A 26873-nucleotide genomic window follows, 5' to 3' on the forward strand; every position below is an offset into this window, starting at 1 on the left:
TCCATTACCATGCAATTTCCCTTTTCTCTCCCTTTCCATCCCACCTCATGTATCTGTTTAATGTTAATCTTTTCTTCCTGCTCTTCCTCCCTGCTCTGTTCTTAGTTGCTCTCATTATATCAAAGAAGACATTTGGTATTTGTTTTTTAGGGATTGGCTAGCTTCACTAAGCATAATCTGCTCTAGTGCCATCCATTTCCCTGCAAATTCCATGATTTTGTCATTTTTTAGTGCTGCATAATACTCCATGGTGTATAAATGCCACATTTTTTTTATCCATTCATCTACTGAAGGGCATCTGGGTTGGTTCCACAGTCTAGCAATTGTGAATTGTGCTGCTATGAACATCGATGTAGCAGTATCCCTGTAGTACGCTCTTTTAAGGTCTTCAGGGAATAGTCCAAGAAGGGCAATAGCTGGGCCAAATGGTGGTTCCATTCCCAGCTTTCCCAGGAATCTTCATACTGCTTTCCAGATTGGCCGCACCAGTTTGCAGTCCCACCAGCAATGTACAAGAGTACCCTTTTCCCCACATCCTCTCCAGCACTTGTTGTTGTTTGACTTCATAATGGCTGCCAATCTTACTGGAGTGAGATGGTATCTTAGGGTGGTTTTGATTTGCATTTCTCTGACTGCTAGAGATGGTGAGCATTTTTTCATGTACTTGTTGATTGATTGTATGTCCTCCTCTGAGAAGTGTCTTTTCAGGTCTTTGGCCCATTTGTTGATTGGGTTATTTGTTTTCTTATTGTTTAATTTTTTGAGTTCTTTGTATACTCTGGATATTAGGGCTCTATCTGAAGTGTGAGGAGTAAAAATTTGTTCCCATGATGTAGGCTCCCTATTTACCTCTTTTATTGTTTCTCTTGCTGAGAGAAAACTTTTCAGTTTAAGTAAGTCCCATTTGTTGATTCTAGTTATCAACTTTTGTGCTATGGGTGTCCTATTAAGGAATTTGGAGCCCGACCCTACAATATGTAGATCGGAGCCAACTTTTTCTTCTATCAGACGCAGAGTCTCTGATTTGATATCTAGCTCCTTGATCCACTTTGAGTTAACTTTTGTGCATGGCGAGAGGAGGGGATTCAGTTTCATTTTGTTGCATATGGATTTCCAGTTTTCCCAGCACCATTTGTTGAAGATGCTATCCTCCCTCCATTGCATGCTTTTAGCTCCTTTATCAAATATAAGATAGTTGTAGCTTTGTGGATTAGTCTCTGTGTCCTCTATTCTGTACCATTGGTCCACCCTCCTGTTTTGGTACCAGTACCATGCTGTTTTTGTTACTATTGCTCTGCAATATAGTTTTAAGTCTGGTATCGCTATACCGCCTGATTCGCACTTCCTGCTTAGAATTGCTTTTGCTATTCTGGGTCTTTTGTTTTTCCATATGAATTTCATGATTGCTTTATCCATTTCTACAAGAAATGCCGTTGGGATTTTGATTGGCATTGCATTAAACCTATAGAGAACTTTGGGTAATATCGCCATTTTGATGATATTAGTTCTGCCTATCCATGAACAGGTATATTTTTCCATCTTCTAAGACCTTCTTCTACTTCTCTTTTTAGGGTTTTGTAGTTTTCATTGTATAAATCTTTCACCTCTTTTGTTAGATTGATTCCCAAGTATTTTATTTTTTTTTTGAGGATATTGTGAATGGAGTGTTTTTCCTCATTTCCGTTTCAGAGGATTTGTCGCTGATATACAGGAATGCCTTTGATTTATGCGTGTTGATTTTATATCCTGCCACTTTGCTGAATTCATTTATTAGTTCTAGTAGTTTTTTTGTAGACCCTTTTGGGTCTTCTAGGTATAGAATCATGTCATCTGCAAATAGTGATAATTTAAGTTCTTCCTTTCCTATTTTTATGCCTTTAATTTCTTTCGTCTAATTGCTCTGGCCAGTGTTTCGAGAACTATATTGAATAGAAGTGGCGATAGAGGGCATCCCTGTCTTGTTCCAGATTTTAGGGGGAATGCCTTCAATATTTCTCCATTGAGAATGATGCTAGCCTGAGGCTTAGCATAGATAGCTTTTACAATGTGGAGGTAAGTTCCTGTTATCCCTAGTTTTTCTAATGTTTTGAACATAAAGGGATGCTGTACTTTGTCGAATGCTTTTTCTGAGTCTATAAAAGGAAACAGTCACCAACAAGACATAACAATTATCAATATTTATGCACCAAATAATGGTGCTGTGACGTTCATAAAACAAATTCTCCTCAAGTTCAAGAATCAAATAGACCACAACACAATAATTATGGGTGACTTCAACACACCTCTCTCACAATTGGACAGATCCTCCAAACAAAAGCTGAATAAAGAAACTATAGAACTCAATATCACAATCAACAACCTAGACTTAACTGACATATATAGAATATATCAACCATCATCAAGTGGATATACTTTTTTCTCAGCAGCACATGGATCCTTCTCAAAAATAGACCATATATTATGCCATAGGGCAACCCTCAGTAAATATACAGGGGTGGAGATAATACCATGCATTTTATCTGATCATAATGGAATGAAACTGGAAATCAATGATAAAAGAAGGAAGGAAAAATCCTACATCACATGGAAAATGAACAATATGTTACTGAATGATCAATGGGTTACAGAAGACATAAAGGAGGAAATCAAAAAATTCTTAGAGATAAATGAAAATACAGACACAACATATCGGAATCTATGGGACACAATGAAAGCAGTTTTAAGAGGGAAATTCATCGCTTGGAGGTCATTCCTCAAAAAAAGGAAAAACCAACAAATAAATGAGCTCATACTTCATCTCAAAGCCCTAGAAAAGGAAGAGCAAAACAACAGCAAATGTAGCAGAAGGCAAGAAATAATTAAAATCAGAGCGGAAATCAACGAAATTGAAACAAAAGAAACTATTGAAAAAATTAACAAAACTAAAAGTTGGTTCTTTGAAAAACTAAATGAGATCGACAGACCCTTAGCCATGCTAACGAAGAGGAGAGAGAACTCAAATTACTAACATATGGGATGAAAAAGGCAATATCACAACAGACGCTACAGAAATACAGAAGACAATTAGAAATTATTTTGAAAACCTATATTCCAATAAAATAGAAGATAGTGAAGACATCGATAAATTCCTTAAGTCATACGATTTGCCCAGACTGAGTCAGGAGGATACTCACAACTTAAACAGACCAATATCAATAGATGAAATAGAAGAAGCAATCAAAAGACTTCCAACCAAGAAAAGCCCAGGACCGGATGGGTATACAGCGGAGTTTTACAAAACCTTTAAGGAAGAATTAATACCAATACTTTTCAAGTTATTTCAGGAAATAGAAAAAGAAGGAGCTCTGCCAAATTCATTCTATGAGGCCAACATCACCCTGATTCCGAAACCAGACAAAGACACCTCAAAGAAAGAAAACTACAGACCAATATCTCTGATGAACCTAGATGCAAAAATCCTCAATAAAATTCTGGCGAATCGGATACAAAGGCACATCAAAAAAATTGTGCACCATGATCAAGTAGGATTCATCCCTGGGATGCAAGGATGGTTCAATATACGGAAATCAATAAATGTTATTCACCACATCAATAGTTTTTATATTTCTTAATGTAGTAGGATGAATAAATCCCCCTCCTGTCTCCTCCAGTGTCCAAAGATATCCATGTCCCCTAATCCCAGGAACCTGTGAATATCTTACTTCACATGGAAAAATAAAAAATAAAAAATTGCTAATGTGACTAATTTAAGTATCTTGAGATTATTCTGATTTATCCACATGGCTTGATGCAATCAAGGTTTGTATTAGCTTTCCATCACCGTGATGAAATACCAGATAAAAATAAATTGAAGGAAGAAAGACTTATTTTGGCTCACAGTTTCAGAGGTCTCACTCCCAGGTCTTCTTGAAGTGAGTCAAAACAACATGACATACAGGCATGATGGAGCACAGCTGCTTACCTCAAGGTGTCAGGGAAGGGGATGGGGCAGAGGCGGAGGACAAGATACAGTCCCCAAGGGACTTTTTATATAACAAAAGGACTCAATTCCTTCAACTAGGTCTCATCTCCTAGTTTCCACCTTTTCCCAATAGTCTATTCAAATTATGAACCCATAAAGGAATTAATCTGCTGACAAAGTTAGAGCCCTCTGATCCACTCCCATTTCCTAAAGCCCCACCTCTGAACATTGCTGCATTGGGGACCAAGCCTTCAACATATGAAAGAAACTTTAGAGAACTTTTCAAATCTGAATCATAAACATAAGGGCCCTTCTATGAGCGAGACAGGAGTGGAGTTAGTAGTGGAGGCGGCAATCAAAGAAAGAGGGTGGGATGATATGAGCCAAGGAATGCAACTGGACTTTGGAGTATGAACAAGTCAAAGAAATATGCTTCCCTCAAAGTCTTCAAGAGGAACCCAGAGGAACCAGGTTGGCTAATACTTTGAATTTAGTCCAGTAAGACTGATTTTAGCTTTCTGCCCTCCAAAGCTATAAGATAATAATCTCATGTAGCTTTAAGTCACTAACTTTGTGGTGATTAGTTATAACAGTAATGGGAAACGAATACACTTAACAATGCTTTTTAAATTTTGCAATAAATTTTTCTGCCACTGATCGATTAAAAAATTCTGCCACTGATCAATTAAAAAATTCTGCCACTGATCAATTAAAAATATGTTTAATGACAAAATTTGTGTTTAATGACAAATTAAAAGTTGGGGTATGGCTTAGAGGTAGAGTGCTTACTTAGGATGTTTGAGGTTCTGGGTTTGGAAAAGAAAAATTAGGTATCAGATTTCTGTGTCTCAGGATAATCCATAATTAATGCATATATTGCAGAAAGTTTTGTCAAAATTTATTACCCACAATAGAGCGGGGTTGGCAACATATTATTCAGGAGATGCAGAAGGCACCCATTGGCTTCTACTTCAAAAATTCATTGTATTTTGGGGGGAAACTGAGCAGAAAAATGGTCAGCTGTGTAACAGGGCCTCCTTGAAATTAAAAGTTGCTTCCCAGCTTCCTGATAATTTCTTTTCTGCATCTGAATTTCCAAAACCTCCCAAAACCTGAAAGTGATATATACATTTTTTACTAGCACAGTGTGGCTAAACCTGCTTATGTATACCTTCTGCCTTTTGTCCTATTATACCCCTGAGCCCTCTAAAGATAGACATTTGAGATAGAAAAGGTCTCCTCTATCTTGGTCATGACTGGCTTTGAATAAACCTGTTCCCCTTTACCAACCTCTGAGAGCCAGGAAGAGCAGTTAAAAACTTCCTTCCTGCTAACAGGTGCAGGAGGAATATTTACATATCACTCAGTATAACATGCCTTTTCATTTAGATCAAATGCTATTTCTTCTAAATTAATTTCCTTCACTTTCTCTGCCAAGTTTCCTTGTATACATACAGAAGTGAAGCAATGGATATAAATTTGAGGGCCTTTTTGTTGTCAACAAATCATCTGGCTGCATTTAGATGAAAATCATTTGCAAGTGTTTCATTAAATTGTTCAATGAGTGAAGAGCCAAAAAATTTTAGTATTGGAAATTTTAAAATAAATTGTAGCTATCTGGAAACAAAATCTCAAACAGGAAGATATTAGAATTTATATCTAGAAAAACAAAAGAGAATTTGAACAACTAAATATTGGGATTCCTTAAACTTGGTTCTGGATTATCCAGATAATAAAATCATCTTGTTACTGAAGTAACAGCCATTTCTTTCAGGTCCTGGATTGTGTCTCTACTTACACTGGCATAGGTGTCAAGTAGGTGAGAATTCCTCTAATTGTTCCAGGCTAATAGGAAAAGAATGGAGGAGGACATAAGTGAATGATGAGTTGGAGCCCAGAGAAGTTCATGTGATGAGACAGTGCCTGGTACAAAGAGGCTTCCTGGCACTTAAATAGAACTGAGGGTGGGTGGTGGGGTGGACTGTATGCTTGCATTTCTCTCACTAGCTAGCTTTGTGTACAGTGGGTTAGATTCTGCAAAACAATTCAAGCTGTTACGTTTAAGTCATCATGTAATTTGGATTTTGTTGATATTGAAGTTTTGTCCTTATTTTTATAAGCTTGTTTTTTTTTCTACCTGACTATAATCTGCACATATTGAATAAATTGAGTCAGTAATGGGAAAACAAGTGATTTTCTTCCTATCCAAGAAGTCTGTGTATCACTCATGTTTGAGAAAAACTATTGTCGATACTGTTCAATTTCTACCTTGTATCAAAATACACAAGGCCTGGGGCTGGGATTGTGGCTCAGCAGTAGAGTGCTCGCCTCGCCTGTGCGAGACCCTGAGTTCCATCCTCAGCACCACATAAAAATAAGTAAGTGAGATAAAGGTATTGTGTCCAACTACAACTAAAATATAAATTAAAAAAAAAATACACAAGTCCTGTAGCTTGTGACCGAATGGGAGATGGTGGGATGAAAATCCCAGGGAGAGCTTCATGTCAGGGACCCCAGAGAACTCATATACAAAGAGAAAGGGGATCTGAGGAAAATGCGGGGCCATGATGGTATTCAGAAAGGGAAGAGTAGCCTCGTTGACTGGAGTACCAAGAAGGAAACTTCAGGTTGGGCCTTGGAGAACCGAGACACTCAGTGCAAGGGAAGCTCCCCATCCAATGAGAGGTGGGACTGGCCAATCCCAGAAAGGAAGTCCAGAATCCTGCGTGGACAGGGGAGGATAGGCAACAGTGGTTTGGTCATTGAAGTACCGGGATGAAGAAAGCAGTTTTGGTCTCCTAGGTAGAACGAAGCCATGGTTGTTCTATGTCAGAATAATGGGTGGCTAAAATGCAAAATTGTGTGCCTAGATTACTGTCTGCCATTCAGTTTTTGCCAAAAACATTAAGCAATAATCTCATTTTTATAGTCACTTGAAATTGCATGAGTGCATCTATCACAATTAAGTGATTTTGTTGAATTTTTACTTTATTTAAAAAAAATTTTTTAGATGTTGATGAACCTTTATTTAATTCATTTAGTTATATGCGGTGCTGAGAATTAAACCCAGTGCCTCACACATGTTAGGCAACTGCTCTACCACTGAGCCACAACCCCAGCCCAAATTTTGTTAAATTTGTAAAGAAAAAAAAAATTAAAATTAAATTGAAAAGTTGAAAAAAAATACACAAGGCCTGCCTCTCAATCCCTTGTGACTTTGTTTTTGCTGATGTGCTGATGAGTTAATGTGCTGTTACCCTTGGATCCTTCTGGCAGTGAGGATGTGAGGCCTTCTTGTCCCATACAGTAAGAGGTCATTTGTGCTGGAGGGTCTTAGTACCCTTTAGTTCCACAGTGGATGCTGAATTTGCCCAAGATTGAGCTGTGTTTTGTGCAAAACTCTGGCGTACTTTGTAAAAGCAGGGTAACCATGGCTTTGGGAAGCTCCCTGAGTGGACATGGGCCTCACTTCTCTGGCCCACCCAACATAGTTGTCTGGAAGACTCTTCTGTTGTTACCAGCATAGGTACCACTCTGGCCTTTGGGTAGAATTCCTGCTGCCTCATGGCCTGCTGGTAACCCCTTCCTGGGTACTGGGCCTTCTTCTACATTGCAGGACGAAGGACTGACAAGATGATTCTTTGACACGAGAACCTACTATCCCTTGGACTCGGAGAGACAAGTTACTGTAGTCCAGGTCTTCCCCAGGGGCCTGATTTTTCTACAGGTATGATCAGTAAAGGAATGAGCTTAAATTCCAGTCTCAGCCTCTCAGTGACTACCAGCTCTGGATATTCAAACACAACAAACAAGTTAGAACAAAATACTCCTCGCTTGTTTTTATCTTATTATAATACACATTTATTATAAGAAATAAAGAAATCCCTGCTATAAAAATAACAAAAAAAAATCTCACATAATCCCACTTTCAAAGATAATCTCTATAAATGTTTTGGTGTATAGTGTTTATGCATTTCTGAATATAAAATTACGTCACCTTCTCTTGCTACTTTTCTTTCATATATCTAGCAAATACTTATTGAGAGACCCCTATATGCTCTTGCTCACAGCAAAATGCAGCACAGTCCTGGCCTCTAAGGAACTACAATTTGGTAAAAATAATAAGATATTTCCTTGGGCTGGGATTGTGGCTCAGCAGTAGAGTGCTTGTCTAGCATGAGTGAGGCCCTGGGTTCGATCCTCAGCACAACATATAAAAAAATAAAATAAAATAAAGGTATTGTATCCAACTACTTCTAAAAAAATAAATGTTTACTAAAATACGTTAAAAAAAGATATTTCCACAAATATCCAATCCTGATTTCAACATCTACTGAAGCAGCCAGTGTGTTGCTCTCTGTTGGGTCCCAGACATCTACTGGACCATGAAGAAATAGTATATGGTGGGATGCTGGCCTGGAGAGAGGTAATCTATGCACAAGGTGTTCAGACTTATTTTAAATTGTCTACTTATTTATCTATTCCTTTATTTTCCTAAACCAAGTGTGTAAATCTGCTAGGAAGTAGACACAATTTTAGTTAAGAAAAAAAAAAAAAGCATAGGGCTGGGGATGTGGCTCAAGCGGTAGCGCGCTCACCTGGCATGCGTGCGGCCCAGGTTCGATCCTCAGCACCACATACAAACAAAGATGTTGTGTCCGCCAATAACTAAAAAATAAATATTAAAAAATTCTCTCTCTCTCTCCCTCTCTGTCTCTCTCTCTCTTTAAAAAAAAAAGCATAACAAGGTATATCATATTAACTGTTTTTAGGGGTACAGTTCAATGATGTTAAGTATTTTCATATCATTGTGCAACAAATCTCTAGAACTTTTTCATCTTGTAAAACTGAAAGTCTGCACATGTTGAACAACAATTCCCTATTTATCTTTTTCTCCAGCCCCTGGCAACCACCATTCTATTTTCTGTTTCTATGAATTGGACTACTTTGGATAACTCGGCCATATGTATATTCTTACCCTAACTTTGCAGAGGAGTAAGTTTTGACTCCATTTTATAGGTAAGCAATCTGGGATGAGAGCCTATATGCAAAGTACAGACAGAACTATTCTTTCTCCTCCTCCTCTCTCTTTCTAATTCTCTCTTTTTCTTCTCCTGCTCATATCCCTTTGAGTTCAAGCTGACTTGTGCTGCCATTCCCCAAACCTCTTGTGAAAGTGTTCAAACATCTTGCCTAGAAATGCTTCCTGCTCTCACAGTAGAGAAACTTCCCCAAACCAGTTTTTTGGCACCTTTCCTTCAGGTCTTGTCTAACTGACTTCCCTTGGAAAAGCTGTGGGCCTCTGTCCTTTCTTTTCTTGGCAAAACAGTGCTCACCTTTCAATACCCAGCTCAAGTGTCACTGACTCTTCCTGTGAGATGCTTGCTCTTTTATTTTCTTTAAGCAACATACAAATGCCTAACACAGGCTATATGGTTATGTAATTTGTTTATGTTGACAAATTAAACCAGTGCACTGTCCAAGAGCAAGTGCATTTTATTTTGCAATCCCAGGGTCCAGCACTGTTTACTGAATTGTGAGTTGCTCCTGTCTGAAATTACTCTTTCTCTTTTCTCTTTTTCTTATTTTCTGTTACCTCAAATTCCCACAAACTAATTTCTATCTCACTTCTTCTACAACATATTTCCTAACCTCTTCTTGCCTGCCCAATAGTTCCAACTTAGGTACTTTTAAAAAATTTTAATTTTAATTTTTAGTACTGGGTAATGAACCCAGAGGCAGGGTGTTGCTAAGTTGCTTAGGGCCTTGCTAAGTTGCTGAGGCTGGCCTCAAACTTGTGATCCTCTTACCTCGGCTTCCTAAATTGCTGGTATTATAGGAGTGCACTAACCGTACTGGGCCCAAGTTAGGTACTGTTAATTCTGTGTTTCCTTAGGATGACTTTTGCTTTCTGTTGTTTTGCAGGGAAAGCAAGTGTACTTTTCAAAACTCAGCATTAGGGGCTGGGGATGTGGCTCAAGCGGTAGCACGCTCGCCTGCCATGCGTGTGGCCCGGGTTCGATCCTCAGCACCACATACAAACAAAGATTTGTGTCTGCCGAGAACTGAAAAATAAATATTAAAAAAAAAAATTCTCTCTCTCGCTCTCTGTCTCTCTCTCCCCTCTTTCAAAAAAAAAAAAAACAAAAAAAAAAAACTCAGCATTAAATTGTGGTGGAAAGTGTGTTTCTGAAATCCTTGTCATAAATTCAGGTTTTGTGCTGGAGGAGGATCTCTTCTTCTGGAGGTCCCCAGCCCTAAAAGAAGCATGTGGGTGGGAATTAGGCCTGTGGTTTTATTTATTGCATTGCAGGCAGAGTAAGGAGACTAGAAACATCTCTAGGCTGGAGAAATGTTCTCACATCAAAAATCCTACCTGTTTTTCCTGTGCCTTGCCCGCTCCCACTACACATGCCACAGGGGATTTTACATGAGGGAGGCCAGGGCTTTGACCTGTGCGGCTACACAATGTTTGTGCTGTTACCCTGGACACTGGGAAGACAACTGAGCTGCTGTCTTTCGCAATCAGCTCACCTGCTGAGTAATGGGCTGGCTGAGGGCCTACTTTGGCCTCCGGCCTCCCTGGAGCCACAGGCAATATTTTGTCTCTGCAATTGAGCTGTGGTTCTGGTCAGGAACACTGAAGGAGTTTCCACCCTTCCAATCATCAGTAAGGGCAATGGAAGAACCAACTCATGTGTTGTTCAGAGGTTTTTATGAGCTAGTGCATTTGAGACACTTAGCACGGTGCCCGGCACAGCAAAAAATGAATGTTAGTCCCTATTAACATTCGTCTTAAAGTATAGCAGGCTGCCACATGCCAACTGTCGGGCCCAGGAAGACATGTAGGGTTAAGCTGAGAGTTCAGGCAGACCCTGGCACCCAGCCCTGGATGCCTGGGGGGAAGGGGGTCAATCTACCCATTCAGAGCCTGGGGATGGCTTTCTACCCTCCTGCTTCTTGGGCTAGAGAGACAAGGAGTAAATAGGCAGAACATTCAGGCATCTGTTCTCCTCCCTACTTCCTACTTCCTTCCTAATCTCCAGCTTCCACCACATCCTGAGGAAGAACAAGAGCAGATGGGGAAATGTGGTTCTGTGGCAGCACCCAACTCCCAGTGGCTGTGAGGCAGTCTGCTGGAACGAGCCTGGTCAGGCCCTGGAGAGCCCAGATAACAAACAGTTCTGCTTTTGTTCTGGTTTCTTTATGTGGTGGCAGAGGGCAGATCCCTGAGGCTGAAAGCCCCTCCACCTCCTATCCCTCACTCCTGGGAGGGTGTTCTTTCTAGACTGCAGGGGGTAGGGAGCTCTGTGCCTGCTACCAGTCTGCTTCTACTTTGGCACCTGCTCCTCCTGCAGGGAAGTGCTTCCTGGGGATATTTTTTTTTTCATGACACATGACTTCTCCTGGGTTATTTGGGGATGTGGGACTTGGGTATGAGACTGCAAAGCCTGCTTTCCTGGTGAGGTCACTGTTCCTTGAGTTATTACCTTGCTTTCCTTGGCCTGAGCAAGCAACAAGAATGCCTTGGAGGAGTGTTTGTTTGTGATACAGCCGATATCTGCCTAGTTACACCCAAGCAGACGAGTCTCCACCAGACCCTATCCCTCAGCAGTGCTTCAGTCCTGTGGGTACCTGGCTCTGTCACCTGCCTTGGAATGGAGGGGCTAGAGCATGGGTGAGGCAAGAGGGGCAGGAGCTGGCTTCCTTCTTTTGGGCTTGGAGCATGCAGGCAGGGCTTCTGGTCTCCTGGGCTAATGTGCTTTGTCGGTTTCATCTGAGGGCTAATTTTGCCAGTAGGGAATGCAGGCAAGATGCCAAGGGCAGTCCTTGGCAGCAAGCAGGCAGCTCCTGGAGAGAGAGAGAGTTTTTTGAATTCAAACGAGCAGTTACCACCCTCCACTTGATGCTTGTGAGCTGAGGGCCACTGACCTGAACCAACCTGGCAGGGCATGTGGCCACCTCAGGCTTCAGGCATCAGCTCCACATGCCACACCAGTAGCCTGGAGGCTCTGCCTGACAGTCACTGAAGGGACTGGTCCCTGAGCTCTGAAGACGATTCTATTTTCAGTTCCTGACTAGCTCTTCAGCCCTCACTCCTGACTTGAGCTGCCTGAGTCACTTCTCCCCACGCCCAGTTCTGCTTCTTTCTGAATGGAGTGGGTAATCATAACACCATATGTTAGAAGAGCAATTCACAATTTACAAAGCCCTGTTATGTACTAGCTCTCCTGTGATCTTTCATCAGCCTGTGAGGTTGACTGGGCAGGTAATTTAATTCATGTTCACAGATGAGGCAAAATAGAGGCTCAAAGAACTTCAAGCAGATTGACCAATGAAACTCTCTGTATAATAAATGTGGGGCTGGGTCTCTGTCCCAGGCTTCCCCCACCTCTATACTCTCCAGGGGGCTTATGGTTATTGGGCTAAGGAGTGCAGACACCTGTAGGACCACCTGTCAGGACTATTTTCTATCTTCTTTACAGAGGACATTTGCTTCTGGGAGTGTTGTACTTTGAATCCAAAGAATTTAAATGCTGGGAAGAAGTCAATCTCTAGACTAAGTGGAGGAAGTAGGCTGCAGTGTCCTACCAGGGGGTCTTTCACCCTTCCATTGACCCTACCTTCCAACACATGAGGAAACCTCATTTCCATTCTCCATCTACTTCCACTAAGGTATAAATGACTGATAATCTGGCCACCTTACATTTATGTGCTCTCTACTTCAGCTCACATGACAGGCATGTTCAAACATGTCTTCAAGAGGACAGTCGAGATTTTTAGCAACTGGCAGAGCATAGGCAAAGGACCAGTGAGGATAATTGCAGGCGGAGCAGGTCCTGGCCCCCCTCCCTTCCACTGTGCCAGGCATTACCCACAACTGCTGGTCCATGGGGAGGTTGGTGAAAGGCTCAAGGGAGGGGTGGGGCAACCAGGGCCAACACAGGGATGAAGTGGGAGGATGTACTTCAAGGCGCTCTGAGCATTGGCCATTGCGCACCAGTGTGGAATACCTCTGTGCTTTCATAACTGTGCAGCCACACTGGTGCCTATCAGCTACATGTCAGCTGATATCTTCAATCTTCTCTAGGATTTTGGAGGAAGGTATGACATTTTCTTTTTCAAGTGCTGAGGAAACTAAGTCTCTGTGAGGTTCCACAACATCTCAAGCCCTCACAGCCAGTGTTTCTGGCAATCAGGGCTTTAGATCATGGTGCACCCAAGACAAAAGGCCCTAAGTGGAGGGAGGATGTGGGATTCCTGGTGGCCAGAGGACAATATAAGGGCTCAGGTCCCAAAAGAATTCAAGGTACAGAGTGTGGGGAAAAATAGAAAAAGGAACAGAAGAGGTAGGGACGTGTGTATGTGTGTGTGACTAGGAAGATGGTGGGTGGGGGGGGATTAGTAGGGGGGCACTGAGAAACTGAGGGCAAGCTGGCCCTCACCCACAGTTTTGCTGTGGCCAGAACTAGTGTCCTGAATGACACCAAGAGATGATTTTCGTAGTTCACATTGCCTCTTGCCCTTTATCTGAACATTGTTACCCTTGGAGCACTCCATGTGGCATCTGTGATTTTCGAAATGGCTGTGCTTACTCATCAGGACCTGCTGCTAAACTGTTGTTCCCCCACCCGCCTGCCAATCACTCAGTTGCCTGGCTAGGTAGAATCCTTAGCTCAGTAGAGTCTGACATCAGCAAAGTGGGTTGTCATTGAAGTGGGGTCTTTTCCAGAAGAACGCCAGGGGTTCCTGGGGCTAAATAGGAATTTCAGTTTGCTTCTGTGTGGATGGAACCCCAAATGTTGGCCAGCATTTGCTCATAACTTTGGGTACCCCTGCCTAATAGAGGCCAGGCAAGATCCAGATCACCTGTCCTTCTGGGAAAGCCCTGGCCCCTCAGGTTCACAAATAAAACTCTGATCACTTGGGAAAGGAGGATTAGACTAATGGCACCTGTTCTTCTCTGGGTCAGCCCAGAACTGGAGACATAGCATTTGGGTCTCCAGGAGGGTTATGGGGAGTGTCTGTGATGTGGGACTCTACAAGCCTCTCAGCTTGGCTTCTCTACAGACCCCCCAAAGGGAACAGGAATGTGGCTGGCACAGGCTCAGCTACCATGTCCATGATAGCACCAAGTGTCAGGTTTCTTGGGCTGCCATTACCCAATCTTCATGCTTCCTCCCAACAAAAGGAAATAATAGGCGTGAGCCTTGTCCCAGGTCCAATGTGACAAAATGAAAAATTAAGCGTTGAGGCAAGTGGCCTGTCCTGCAGAGCAAGATCTTTTTCCCTGTGCATCATAGTGATGCATTTGCCACAAATCTCACGGAGCAGGCTGACTTTGTGATAAGAAATTAAAAAACAAAATGCAAATTCTAATCCTTTGGAGAGTCATCTTTGCCTGTATTTTTCCTTGCTTGTCCTTCGGTTTCTGCCAATTTAGTGTCAGAGACAACGTGTCACAAGATTCCTTTTAAAATTGGGCTCTGGCTGGTGCTGCTTTTCCTACCCACTGCCCATCTGCTGGTTCTACAGGCAACCTTGGTACTGGGTAGGGTGGGGGAAATCGCCAGAGAGCTCTTAAGTAAGAACTGAAATATTTGACTGGCCCTGATCCTAACAGAGGCAATGTTATTACCCTAAATGTCCTGGAAACCCTGTTGCCTCTGGCATGAGAAGACTCCAGGCTTGGTCATTCCCAGACAGGCATCTGCAGCAAGCCTTGGCGTCCTTCTGCAAGTGGCTGTGATATGAGTCATGGGGGCAGTCTCTAGCAAGGTTGAACATGGTGGGCACACAGTATCTTCCCTTATCAGGGGTGGGAGGCCAGCAGGCTGGGGATGGCTACTGGGCCCCTGATGTTTGGGGTGGGAACTAAGGGGTCATATTAGTAGGAAGGACAGAGAGACCCCAAGAGGTCAGCTAGGGTCAGTTAGGGTCTCATCAATAGAGGCCCTGGTGTTAACTGCTGGGGATGGCCTGTAATATCAAAAACAGACATTGCTTTAGGATGGAAAGAACATGCTAGATTCTTTCTTACCATCCCTTTCATTTATTTGTATTTTATATAAAAAAATGATCCCTCTCATTTCAAAGAGCCCGTGAAGTCAAGATATATAATTCTTTTCCTTTGTGAAAAATCTTCCTCCTGTTCAATGAGGGAGCCTCAGACACACTCTTCTGGTGGTTTATTAATGTCACAAAGCACACTTTATTTTTATTTGAACTCGCCAAATGTTCTATACAAGGCAAACACTTCACAATGAAATATTTAAATTAAAAATAATAAGTTAATTCCATCCTACATAGATCTTCAGCTGCCACATACAAATAAAAGACATCAGTTATAAATTAAATAAGTTAAAATAAATAGTCATAAGAAACTCTATGTGGTCCAGCAAGATCACCTGTTTATTCCCTAATTTTGTTCTGGACCCCAATTTCTACGCTGTATAAGACATTGGACAGTTCATTGGGATTAGCCCCTTGGTGAAAAAGCCCTTGAGCACAAGTTTCCAAATCATGTTTCGGTGCCAGGATCAGGTACTTGAGTCTAGCACAATGGCTGAAGGCAGAGATGAGCAAGGTGAAAGCCCAGAAGCCCAGGCCTCTTGCCCACCACCACACCTCTGGGAATTTACCTGGAGATACAGAAACAGGAAATTCAAAGAGCACAAAGCAAGATGTTACCACAGTGCAACAGTCAGAAATATCCTTTGAGTCTGAGATGTAGAATGGTCACACTCTAGTTTGTACAAAAGACAGCAATTTCCAACACAGTCATAGGCTAAATTTTAACTACAGAATTTCTGATTTCATTAAATAGGTTGAGTTAATTTAAACCTCTTAATTAGAAAACAAGCCTTCTGGAGGCAGAGTTCAGGTCACAGATGAGGACTGTCACTGTCACTAATCCCCTCCATGGGCAAGGCATCACCCATCCATCACTGACTCTTTCAATTCAGATCCCTTCTCCACACACTCTAGGCAGCCTCTACCAATCCATTAGCTTTAATGCTTGAGACAAAAACTGATTACTAACCCTAGTCCTTCTCTATGTTCTGAACTCTTTCATGTGAAGGAGTATGTATAATACAAGCATTGAAGCTGGACACCCATGTATGTTAGGTGCCTTCAGAATAATCATTTAACCTTTTTGAACTGGCATCTACATATGAAATGGATAAAGCCATCTAATTTGGTTGTTAGAAAGATTAGGATAATTTCTATAAAGTGCTCAGTATCGTGCCTGGCACATAGTAGGCATTTAATAAATGATAATTATTATTACCATTGCTATTATGTGATCATTTTAAGGCTATTGATGTTGAAAATGGAATTGGTGATGACATTTCCATTGATAGAGGAAAGCATAATATTATATATTAGGTTAAACCATATGGATATTCAATTGTTTTGACCAATAGAAATGGCAATGTCCCCTGGTTCAGTCCAATATGCAATGGTCTAATTCATTCAGATCACTTACATGTTCTAACTTTATCAGACTCTTTGCTTCATGGTTGTCCCCAGAGACACCTGCCTATCATTTAAAAAGTTCCTCGAATCAGTTGCTAGAGTAAGCACAGCAGGGAATCTGCTGAGGGAATTTGAGGATCTGGGGAATGATCCTACCACTTCATATGTCTATTCACATAACCTGGGGAGGCCTTGATTTTCCCATCTGTAGACTGGGAATCTTTTTTTTTTTTTCCAACTGGGGCTTTGTGATAAGAAGAGATAACAGATGGGAAAGCACTTTCAAAAGTTACAATCATTGGACCAAAGCAAGGTATTATCAATTCTACTAGATTATACCACTTAAGAAAACATTAACATTTAATTTTAATGTTTTTCTATAGAAAAAAAATGCACATAAAAGAACAAAGAAGTCATGCAATCATGCCAAATGACCATCAGAAATGATCTTGATGATACTGTCAGGTAGATATTGGAAGTATTAAGTAGATACATAGTGCTTTGTCCTTAGAATTTGTACCTCATCAAGGTGATATAAACATGAAGTGGGAAGTGTGAGAACCATGGGGTTTACAAACCCCTCAAAGGTCAAGCTTTTACATTCATGCCAGAAATTATACATTTTGGAAAAACCCACAAGGAAGACAGAGGGATTGCCTTTGTTCTCTCCTGTAGATTTTAAAAATGGGCTGGCAAAGTTTGCTTTTGGTATAGTTATGCCTAAAGATAGGGATATAAACTTTATGACCTCCCAAAGTAACTTTCAGACCAACAGTTTTATTTTGCCTTCAAGGGACCGTTCCTTTTCCACACCCTAAGCTGGGTGATTGGCCAGTGAGGGAGGATGATGTTTGGACCAGCTACTAGCACAGGTGAGTGTGGCTCAGTCCCAATCCTCAAGTTTTCTTCTCTGTCCTGTGAACCTTGCCAATGCAAGGCACCTGGGAAGGGTCACCTCTAGTCAGCCTCGAAGGCGCTGTTGGTGGCTCCCACGTATTCAGACTTCTTCTTGTGCCTGGTCCACATTTTCCGGAGGATGCCAGGGACACCGCAGGAGGCACTGCCTGTCAGTGGCAGAGAAGCCTCTGCACCCTGGGGGAGAGTTGGATACTCTTCCATCATCTTCTTGAGATGTCTGGATCTAAAGAAAAGCCAGGGGTGGGTAAGGTAATCACTTCACTGAACCAGACACTCTCCTCCTCTGCTTCTCCATCCTGTGATTAGGCTCTGCAGAGCTGAAGGGTTTTTTTGCAGGGAGACCCACAAGAAAATATCCCCCCGGGGGAGGCTCCTATAGGGTATGGGGAGGACATAACTCTGGCACAGTGAGTCATGGGATCTCATGTTCTGCTCCTGTCCCCATCTTTGGGGCCTGACCTTGTAAAGCCTCCATTTTCCCACCCCTCCCACCTCCACATGAGAAATCTCTAGGAAAGGGCAAATTCCCCAAAGCATCAGCCACTGAAAGAGTGTTTGCCTTGGGGTTGAATCCTACTTTCCACTTACTAGGGGACTCAAGCAAGTGACTTATCAGCCTGTTTCCTCCTATGCAAAGTGGGGATAATTTCACCTAATTCCTAGGGCGTTTGTGGAGAGGAAAATGAGGTAATTAAGCATCCGTGTGCATGCATGTTGTAGACCTTCAATAAATGTGCATCTCCTGAGGTGCTCCTTTTAGGCAAAAAATAGAGGTCTTTTCAACACTGGGGTCCAGGAATGAGAATAACTGAGTTGAGAGAAAGAGTCATTTGAGAACCCTTTGCCATGCAGCTATGTGGACCTGAAAGTTGACCTCTGTTAAGGCACAGTGAAGTTTGTGCTGGTCTACTAGAACTCAGCTGTCAGCAACAGCTATCACCACTTAGAAGGATTTGTAAACGAGGATGTAATACAAGCCAAATGATGATTTTTTTTAAACTTTTCTCCAGTTAAGTCCCAATACATTGAATGACACATAGCTTTTATTTATTTATTTTTTAACTAAGGATTGAATCCATGGTGCTCTATCACTGAGTCACACCCTCAGCCCTTTTTATTTATTTATTTTTATTTTGAGACAGGGTCTCACAAAATTGTGGAGGCTGGCCTCAAACTTGCTGGGATTACAGGCATGTGCCTGGCTATGATTTGGCTTTTATAATTTATATTTAAATATGGGTTGTTTCCTCCCAAAAATCATGTTAAAATTTAATCCCCATTATTAGACATTAAGACACTTCTCAGAAGAGGATATACAACCAATCAACAAGCATATGAAAAAATGTTCAACATCTCTAGCAATTAGAGAAATGCAAACTAAAACTACTCTAACATTTCATCTCACTCCAGTCAGAATGGCATCTATTATGAAGACAAACAACAACAAGTGTTGGCGAGGATGTGGGGGAAAAGGCACACTCATACACTGCTGGTGGGACTGCAAATTGGTACAGCCAATCTGGAAAACAGTATGGAGATTCCTTGGAAACCTTGGAATGGAACCATCATTTGACCCGGCTAGCCCATTCCTCAGTTTATACCCAAAGGATTTAAAAACAGCATATTACAGGGACACAGCCATATCAATGTTTATAGCAGCACAATTCACAATAGCTAAATTGTGGAACCAACCCAGATGCCTTCAGTAGATGAATGGATAGGGAAACTTCAAATGGTGTGAAAATACTTTGTGTACAACCAGTGACTTGAAAAATTGTGCTCTATATGTGTAATATGAAATGAATTACATTCTACCATCATGTATAACAAACTAGAATAAATAATTTAATAAAAAAAGCACAAGGAAAAAAAAGACATTAAGAGATGGGGTCAGGCAATACTTTCAAGAGGTAATTAGGGCTCTGCCTTCAGGATTAATTCATTCGTGCAATCAATGGGTTATCTCTGGATTAGGTGTGCCAGAAAAACAATTTGATGGGCTGGGGCTGTAGCTCAGTGGAAAAGTGCTTGCCTAGTATTTGTGAGGCACTGGGTTCAATTCTCAGCACCACATACAAATAAGTAAAATAAAGGTCCATCAGCAACTAAAAAAAATACTAAAAAAAAAAATTTGGCTAGGTCTCTTCTACGTTCCCTATCTCTAGCCATGTGATATCTTATTGCCAGGGGCTCTGCCAGCCAAAAGGCCATCAGAGGCAGCCCCTTGACCTTGGCTAGTGCCATGAACCAAATAGCTATTTTCTTTATAACTTAACCAGTCTGCAATATTGTGTTATTAGTAGCAAAAATAATAATAATAATAATTAATGGACTAAGACAATATTTTCACACGTGGTCTTTTGGATGTGTGCTGAACACTTTCCCAAGAACATGGCTTCCCAACTACTGGTTGGAAGTTTCTTGAACAATGTTAACAGCAGTTTGAGCTAAACTCTCAGCACATGATTTCACTCAGCTCTCACAATAAGCACTCTAGTTGGGTACTCCTGTCTTTCCTGTTTTTCTGCTTGTTTTTAAATAGATGAGGGTGTAGAGGGCAGAATAACTTGCCTGAAGTTGGAGTGGGTGGAACTGCTAGGCTAGAAAGCAGATGAATTGCAGATTCTTGCTGTCCTCAGGCATTGAAGGCAGTGAGGAGGCATTGGAGGAATAGCCACTCCTATTACCCTAGCTGCTGGCTCTGGATTAGAGTTAACAGGAGCACTGGGGTTATAGTTTGGTTTGAAACCACAGTATTTTATACATTTCTTTACCTGTGGGCAGGGGCCCCTAAATGAATTCATGAGGCATTTCTGACATCATTGGGTAAACAGGAGGTTCTGAGTATGGCTTGCAATTACATTCATCTAATTAACCAAAAACCCTCCCAAGTGACAATTCTTTAAGCCTACAGAGTGGTGTTAATGAAGTGGAAACCATGAAAAACATTTCGGCTTAATCTCAGGGAAACAGTTGATGAGGCGCTACCCAGACCCAGGATTATGTCCCTCATTACAAGGTAATCTACAGCTGGCAAGGGTTTTGTTTTAGTATTTTGAGAGTCTGAAAACCAGGCCACCTGTTACTCTCCTGCACAAGACCAGGACTGGGTGGGGAGCCCTGCACCTGGCAGGGCTGGAAGGCACCGTACTTACCCTCTCCCCAGAACAGCTCCGCTCTCTGAGCCTGTGGCTGCCACCTCTGGTGCAGCCGGAGATTTCACTGAGATCCGGGCCACTGGAGGAATCTGTGTTGTGAGGAAAGGAGAGGGAATTAAGTAGTGTCCATGTTGCACCCTGGGAACTACCACCTACCTGGGCAATAGCTTTTACCCTTGTCCAGTATTAGCCCTAAAAAGCCTTGTGATAACTGAACTGGGCTCTACCTCTAAAGTCTGATTCAGCAGCTCTGATGGGTGCCTGAGCATCAGCATTGCAAACAGTGTCCCAGGTACTGCTGGTCCTGGGATCCCACTTTCAGAACCACTGGCCTAGAGACACTTGAGTGTCTCTCAATTGAGTGCTGCTCAATCTTACATGAGAGCTGTCACCCTCCCACCAACATCATCTGTGTCGGTTGTCAAGTCCTTCAGATTCTGGCTTGGAACAAGCTGCCTACACTACAGTCAGCCTCTCCAATTGCTCTGCTGCAGCCTTCAAGGGACAGTTACCTCAGATCTCCTTGTTTGTTGATCAGACCTTCCCTACATCCTGGAATTGCCATGACTTTCCACAGCAGGGCAGACTGAGGCCAACTCTGAAGCCGTTTCTTGAAGGTTCCACAACACTGGATTCAACCCTATCTATGGCAGCTCAGCCTTCTGCTATTCCCCGTGTGTCATTAGATCCACTTCCTGTTCCTGCAGGAGTGGACCTGCATTCCTTAACGCTATTCACAGCTCTGTATCTTTTCCTTCACTCTCTGGATCAAGGTCTCATCTCTGCCTGTCCTTCAAGGCAACTTTTTCCAGGAAGCCTTCCTTCAGCCTGGTGGACCAAGCGGCTCTTTCTCTGTCTCCAACTCTCCAGAGCACTGTCTATGTGACACATTATGGCATCCCACCCACTCTGGTTTTAAATTCTCCATTTGCTTCATATGTGTGTCCAGTCTCTTGGTCTATAGAAAGATTGAAAGGTGAGTGGCAGAGTCTGGGACTTAACCTATTTGGTAGCCCCTTCTACAGGAGGTGGTAAGGACTCAAGGAGCATGTACTGAATTGAAAATTAACTGATGGCCTAACCAGAGCTAAGTCCAGAGGTTGCTTGTCAAAGGACACACATTATGCTTTGTTCTTCCACCCCAAGCCAGATCAAAGGCTTCAAGTCATCACATTCCTGAAATCACTGGGAAATTCCCGGTCAAGGACACTGCTGTTTGCCACCTCCTTCTCGCCTGAGCTGGCCAAAGGTTGTAGCAGAGTTACTGTGCCACCTTGTGGTCCCTCCCAAGCACATCCTCTCCTTGGTGCCAGTGGCCCTGCGAATGTTCACCCACGGCCCCTTAGCTTTGGAGGAAAGGCCCTTGTTCACACTCCTTTCCCCCTCTTTCCTTGGTCCCATCTCACCCAGTGCATGTCTGTATTGAATCAGATTTAGTTGTGTGGGTTCTGGATTGCTCTCCTGCCCTAGGGTAATGAACTGTAGGACTCAGCCTCACTGTTTCCAGGCCTGTAGGAAATGCTGCCTTTTCCTCCTCTTCATCACTATCACCTCATACCTATCACTACTCTATACCACCCCAGCTCCCTCTGGCCAGTTACTGCAGCTGCTACTCTGCCAAGGGTGCTGTCTGAGCCCACCTGAAGGCCTGGGGGCAGGTAATCCAAGGTCATGAGCTACTCTCTTCCCCTTAACCTTGATCCTTCTCTGGCTCAGCCAAGGGTAGCTGTTCTGTCACAACCTAAGGCATCAACTGCCTGGTCACCCCACTTTCCCCTGAGTGTAAGTTTGGAGAAGCCCTGCTAACAACTTTCCCCTCCTCTCCTTTGTGTGGTTTTCCTAGTATACTGATGACTTAAATCAGATCCCTGGATTAGGTATCCTGCCCAGACCAAGAGCCATGTACCCACATCTCTGTCTAATTTGTTCCATAGAGAGGAAGGGCTGGCCAGACAACCTCTGGGGTCTCACATTGTACCATCTATACATCTTGGGAGCTGACACTGACTGAAAGGGCCTGGGGTGCCAGATATGACTTCAATTCCAGTTACTGCTGACTCTGCAAAACCAGAGAGAACCCAACATTCAAGCCCAGAAGATGACATAGGAGAAGAGATAGATGTGGAGATGTACCACCTGATTCCTGTTCAAGGAAGGACAGAGGGTGAATATGAAGGCTCTTGGCTTCTTTAGAGGGTCACCTCGCCCAAGGGGCAACCCACATGCTATGCTGAGGTGGAGTGAAGAGGGGCCATAAAAGCTTGACCATTTTGGCTCAATTCAGATTGACCTGGTGGGGAATACTTATCCTAGAGTACCCCGACAGGAGATGTTGGATTTGCATCATGGTTCAGCCACTCCCTCCACCAAACTCTGCCTCCTTACTCCTGTTACTCATTCCTAATATGCATCTTGCACTTCAAACTCCAAATCCCAGAGTGTGCTTTGAGAGAACTTGGCCTTTAGCAGATGCCTCAGAAGTCTCTATACTGAGATGGCTGGTTGTTGTGGGCTGTTTCTTTCAAACTGAAGCCTAAACCCCAATGTGATGATATGGGAAGGTGGAGAGTATGAGGGGTGATCAGGCTTACATGAAATCATCAGGGTAGAGTGCTGATGGTGGTATTAGAACCCTTATAAGAAGAAAAGGAGATTCCAGAGATCTGTCTCCAAACGCCTACAGAGGAAAGACTGTGTGAGCACATAGCCAGAAGGCAGCCATCTTTACTCTGGGAAGAGGGCCCTTACCACAACCTGAATCTGCTGACACCTGATTTTGGATTTTCCAGCCTCCAGAAATGTGAGGAAGAGTTGTTTCAGCCCCCAAGTCCATGCTATTTTGTTATAGCAACACAAACTGACTAAGACACTAGGGTTTTGTGTTTTTTGTGGTGTTTGAGAACCTTATATCTCTTTACCCCTCTTGCTGCACCTGCCACTTAGCTATGTTCATCTGGTGGGGCTTATTGTAAAAGCCAGTTTCCGTCCCCCACCCCCATATATGAGCTGTCTGCTGGGTCACAGCTTCTGATTCCCTAAGAACTGAATTTCTTGATGAAAAGAAAAGCAGTCAGTGATGTGCCACAGGCACACAAAGCAAAGTCAATTAATAGCCTTTAGGAGCAAATACCGCAGTTCCGCTTTTCTAATAATCCTCAGGCCTTGGCAAATGACACTTAGTCTCTCTTCATGGCTCAGGAGAAACAGAGATAGTGAGAAGTTTAAAGCACAGCAGCTCTAACTAACCAGGCTTATTTTTTACTTACCAGCGATTTTCCATATGCTCGATTCCCACACAGATTTGATGCTTTGGGTTCAGAAATCCCCACTGCAAAGATGAACAGAGAAGATATTACTCAGTGGTACTCAGAGTTCTGCCTCCCCCTGGTTCTGCATTAATTATTTTTTTTAGCCAATCAATCACAGAAGGGAATTTCTCAAGCAGCAAAACCAGAGAGTAAGGTCAGGTTTTGATCCCTGCCAAGTGGAGCCGCCTGCATCCCTGACACTCTTCTGGAGGTGGGGGACATGGGCTGGAACTAAGATCTACATACCATCCAGGTGTCAATGAAGGCTCATCAACTGTAACAATCATATCACTTGGTGTGGGATGCTGGTAGCTGGGGGAGGGGTGCATGTGTGGAGGCGGGAGGGGGACATATGGGAAATCCGTACACCTTCCGCTGAATTTTGCTATGAACCTAAAACTGTTCTAAAAAAATAGTCAGTTTCTGAAAACCACACATGTGGAAGCACTTGGCACTATGTCTGCCTGCAGAAAGTGGTCAGAAAATGTGCCCTCAGCTCCTCCTTCTTTTCTAAGGCGTCACCTCAGGTCACAAGAGGGTAGAGATTATCAGGTCTGTATACCTGGGATCAATTTGGTAACATGGAACTTCTGGACACCTCTCTAGAAATGAGCAAGAGAAGTTGTATCTGCAGTAGGAAGTTCAGCCCATTTGGTGGAAGAACTGGAGTTCACTGGTTCAGAATTCTGAGATATTGGCTACATAAGATGAATGTGCAGAGACTCTTCTAATATGTTTATTCTAGATGCCCTAATCTACTTGTAACTTCTACCATGAAGCCTGCAATAGCTGCTTCTTTTTCCTCTTTCTTCTTCTTTTGCATTACTGGGGATTAACCTGGTGGTACTTACTGTGCCACTAAGCTACATTCCCCAGCCTTATAAATTTTATTTTGAGAGAGGGTCACCAAGTTGCTGAGGACCTTGCTAAGTTGCTGAGGCTGGCCGCAACATAGCAATCCTCCTTCCTAAGCTTCCTGAGTAACTATAAATTTTAGATGATCATGTTATTGCTTGGAATTCTCAGAACTACCAATTCTTGAATTATTTTTTATTTCACTTTGCCTAAATAAACTCTACAGAATTCTTATTTATTTATTTTGCTGTTCTGGAGATCAAACCAGGCCTTATGTACCTAATCAAGCACTCTATCACTAAGCTATGGCCCCAGCCCCAACTCTACGAAACTTAATTGATCTAAGAGGATTATCTTTATATATATATATATATATATATATATTTAGTTGTAATTGACACAATACCTTTATTTTATTTTTATGTGGTGCTGAGGATGAAACCCAGGGCCTCGCACATGCCAGGTGAGTGCTCTACCTCTGAGCCACAACCCCAGCCTAGGGGGTTACCTTTTAACACTACTGATACCAAACTTAACGAATGGTGCATGGCCATTAATAACAGTAGCTCATAGCTTTGTCTCTGTGTGCCAGGCACTGTGATGAGCATAAATCATTAATACAGTGAACCCTCCATAGTCACAGGTTCTTCATCTGTGGATTCAAATACCTACAGATTGAAAATATTTTAAAAGGGCTGGGGATGTGGCTCAAGCGGTAGCGCGCTCGCCTGGCATGCGTGTGGCCCGGGTTCAATCCTCAGCACCACATACTAACATAGATGTTGTGTCCGCCAAAAACTAAAAAAATAAATAAATATTAAAATTAAAAAAAAAAGAAAATATTTTAAAAAATGTTTCTGTACTGACTATAAATAGATTTTTTCCCCTTTCTTTCTGTATCAGGGATTGAAGGGACACTTAACTACTGAGCCACATCCTCAGGCCATTTTATTTATTTATTTATTTATTTATTTATTTTTGAAACAGAATCTTGCTAAGTTGCTTAGGGCCTTACTAAGTTGCTGAGGCTGACTTAAAACTTGTGATCCTCCTGCCTCAGCCTCCCTAACTGTTGGGATTACAGTGCCCAGCTGAGTAGACTTATTTTCTTGTCATTCCCTATAACATATAGTAAAGCAACTTACATAGCACTTATATTATTAAAAGTAATCTAGAGATGATTTAAAGTATGCTGGAGGAGTATAGGTTATCTGCAAATATGACACCATTTTATATAAGGGGCTTGAGCAATTGTGGATGTTGGCATCCGAGGTGAATGGACCTCAAAATTGATGCCTCATGGATACCAAGGGACAACTGTATCTCATTTAATCCTTACTGGAACACTAAGAGGCAAATATGATAGTTTACACTTTCTAGTTGAGGAAACTGAAACTAGAGAGATCCATAACCATTCTAATCCATAACCATTATGGAGTAGTCAAGAGATCTCTTTGGTGGTCCTGCAGGCCTAGGGGAGGCTTGGCCAAAGGGCCCAGCCTGTAGGAGGAGATGGCTTTTTTTTTTTTTTTTTTTTTTAGTTTTAGGTGGACACAATATTTTTATTTTATTTTTATGTGGTGCTGAGGATTGAACCCAGTGCCTTACATGTGCTAGGCGAGCGCTCTGCCTGGAGCTACAACCCCCACCCAGAGAAGGCATTTTCCAGGTGGGGAGAGACAGGAAAGGTAAGCCATAGAGCGAAAAGTGCCAGTGAAAGTCCAAATAGGCGGAATATTAGAAATGTCACAGAATTACACTGCTGCTCAGTCTATCTACCTAACTGATAGAAAGGTGGGGACAGGAGTGTCACTAGAGGTGGACTGGGAGAGGCCAGGTTGGCCTAGAGGGGAGGAGGGAGAGGGAAGGAGGGAGGTGCTTAAAGCACAAGGATGATGGGGGCAAATTTCTGCTTCAGGAGGACTACGCTGGTAGCCTCGTAGAGGGAGGGGGACTAGATTTTGAGGCCCCTCACGGACAGTGTTCTCCACATACTTGAGATTCAGGGAATCTCATCCTGCACCTTGAGGTAAGTATAACAGGGCAAGATAAGAACTACCTAGTAGTTGACAGGGTCTGTGTTCAGTGTATAAAGGAGTGGGGCAGAACAAGAGGGTGTTAAGGACCTCACTGGCTCCAGACTTGCTGGCATGATGAATAGCAGCTCCTGCTGAGAAAGCAGCTTTCCACTTG

The 26873-nt window shown here is 42.6% G+C and overlaps 1 protein-coding gene across 1 annotated transcript in view; it reads right to left on the bottom strand.

The window, feature by feature from the left end:
* Positions 1–15146: 15146 nt before the first annotated feature.
* The window catches only part of Vxn (vexin), a 28226-nt gene continuing 16499 nt past the window's right edge, over positions 15147–26873 (bottom strand). Inside the window, exons 4-6 of the mRNA XM_046428547.2 lie at positions 23784–23845; positions 20515–20606; positions 15147–17582 (exon numbers count right to left, since the gene is read on the bottom strand). Coding sequence (XP_046284503.1) covers positions 17399–17582; positions 20515–20606; positions 23784–23845 — 338 coding nt within the window. The 3' untranslated portion in view covers positions 15147–17398. The remainder of the gene's footprint in view (positions 17583–20514; positions 20607–23783; positions 23846–26873) is intronic.

Source organism: Marmota monax, unplaced genomic scaffold, assembly GCF_021218885.2.
Source record: "Marmota monax isolate L192 unplaced genomic scaffold, Marmota_monax_Labrador192_F-V1.1 WCK01_AAM20220418_F8-fsc00044, whole genome shotgun sequence".
Taxonomy (NCBI): Eukaryota; Metazoa; Chordata; class Mammalia; order Rodentia; family Sciuridae; genus Marmota; species Marmota monax.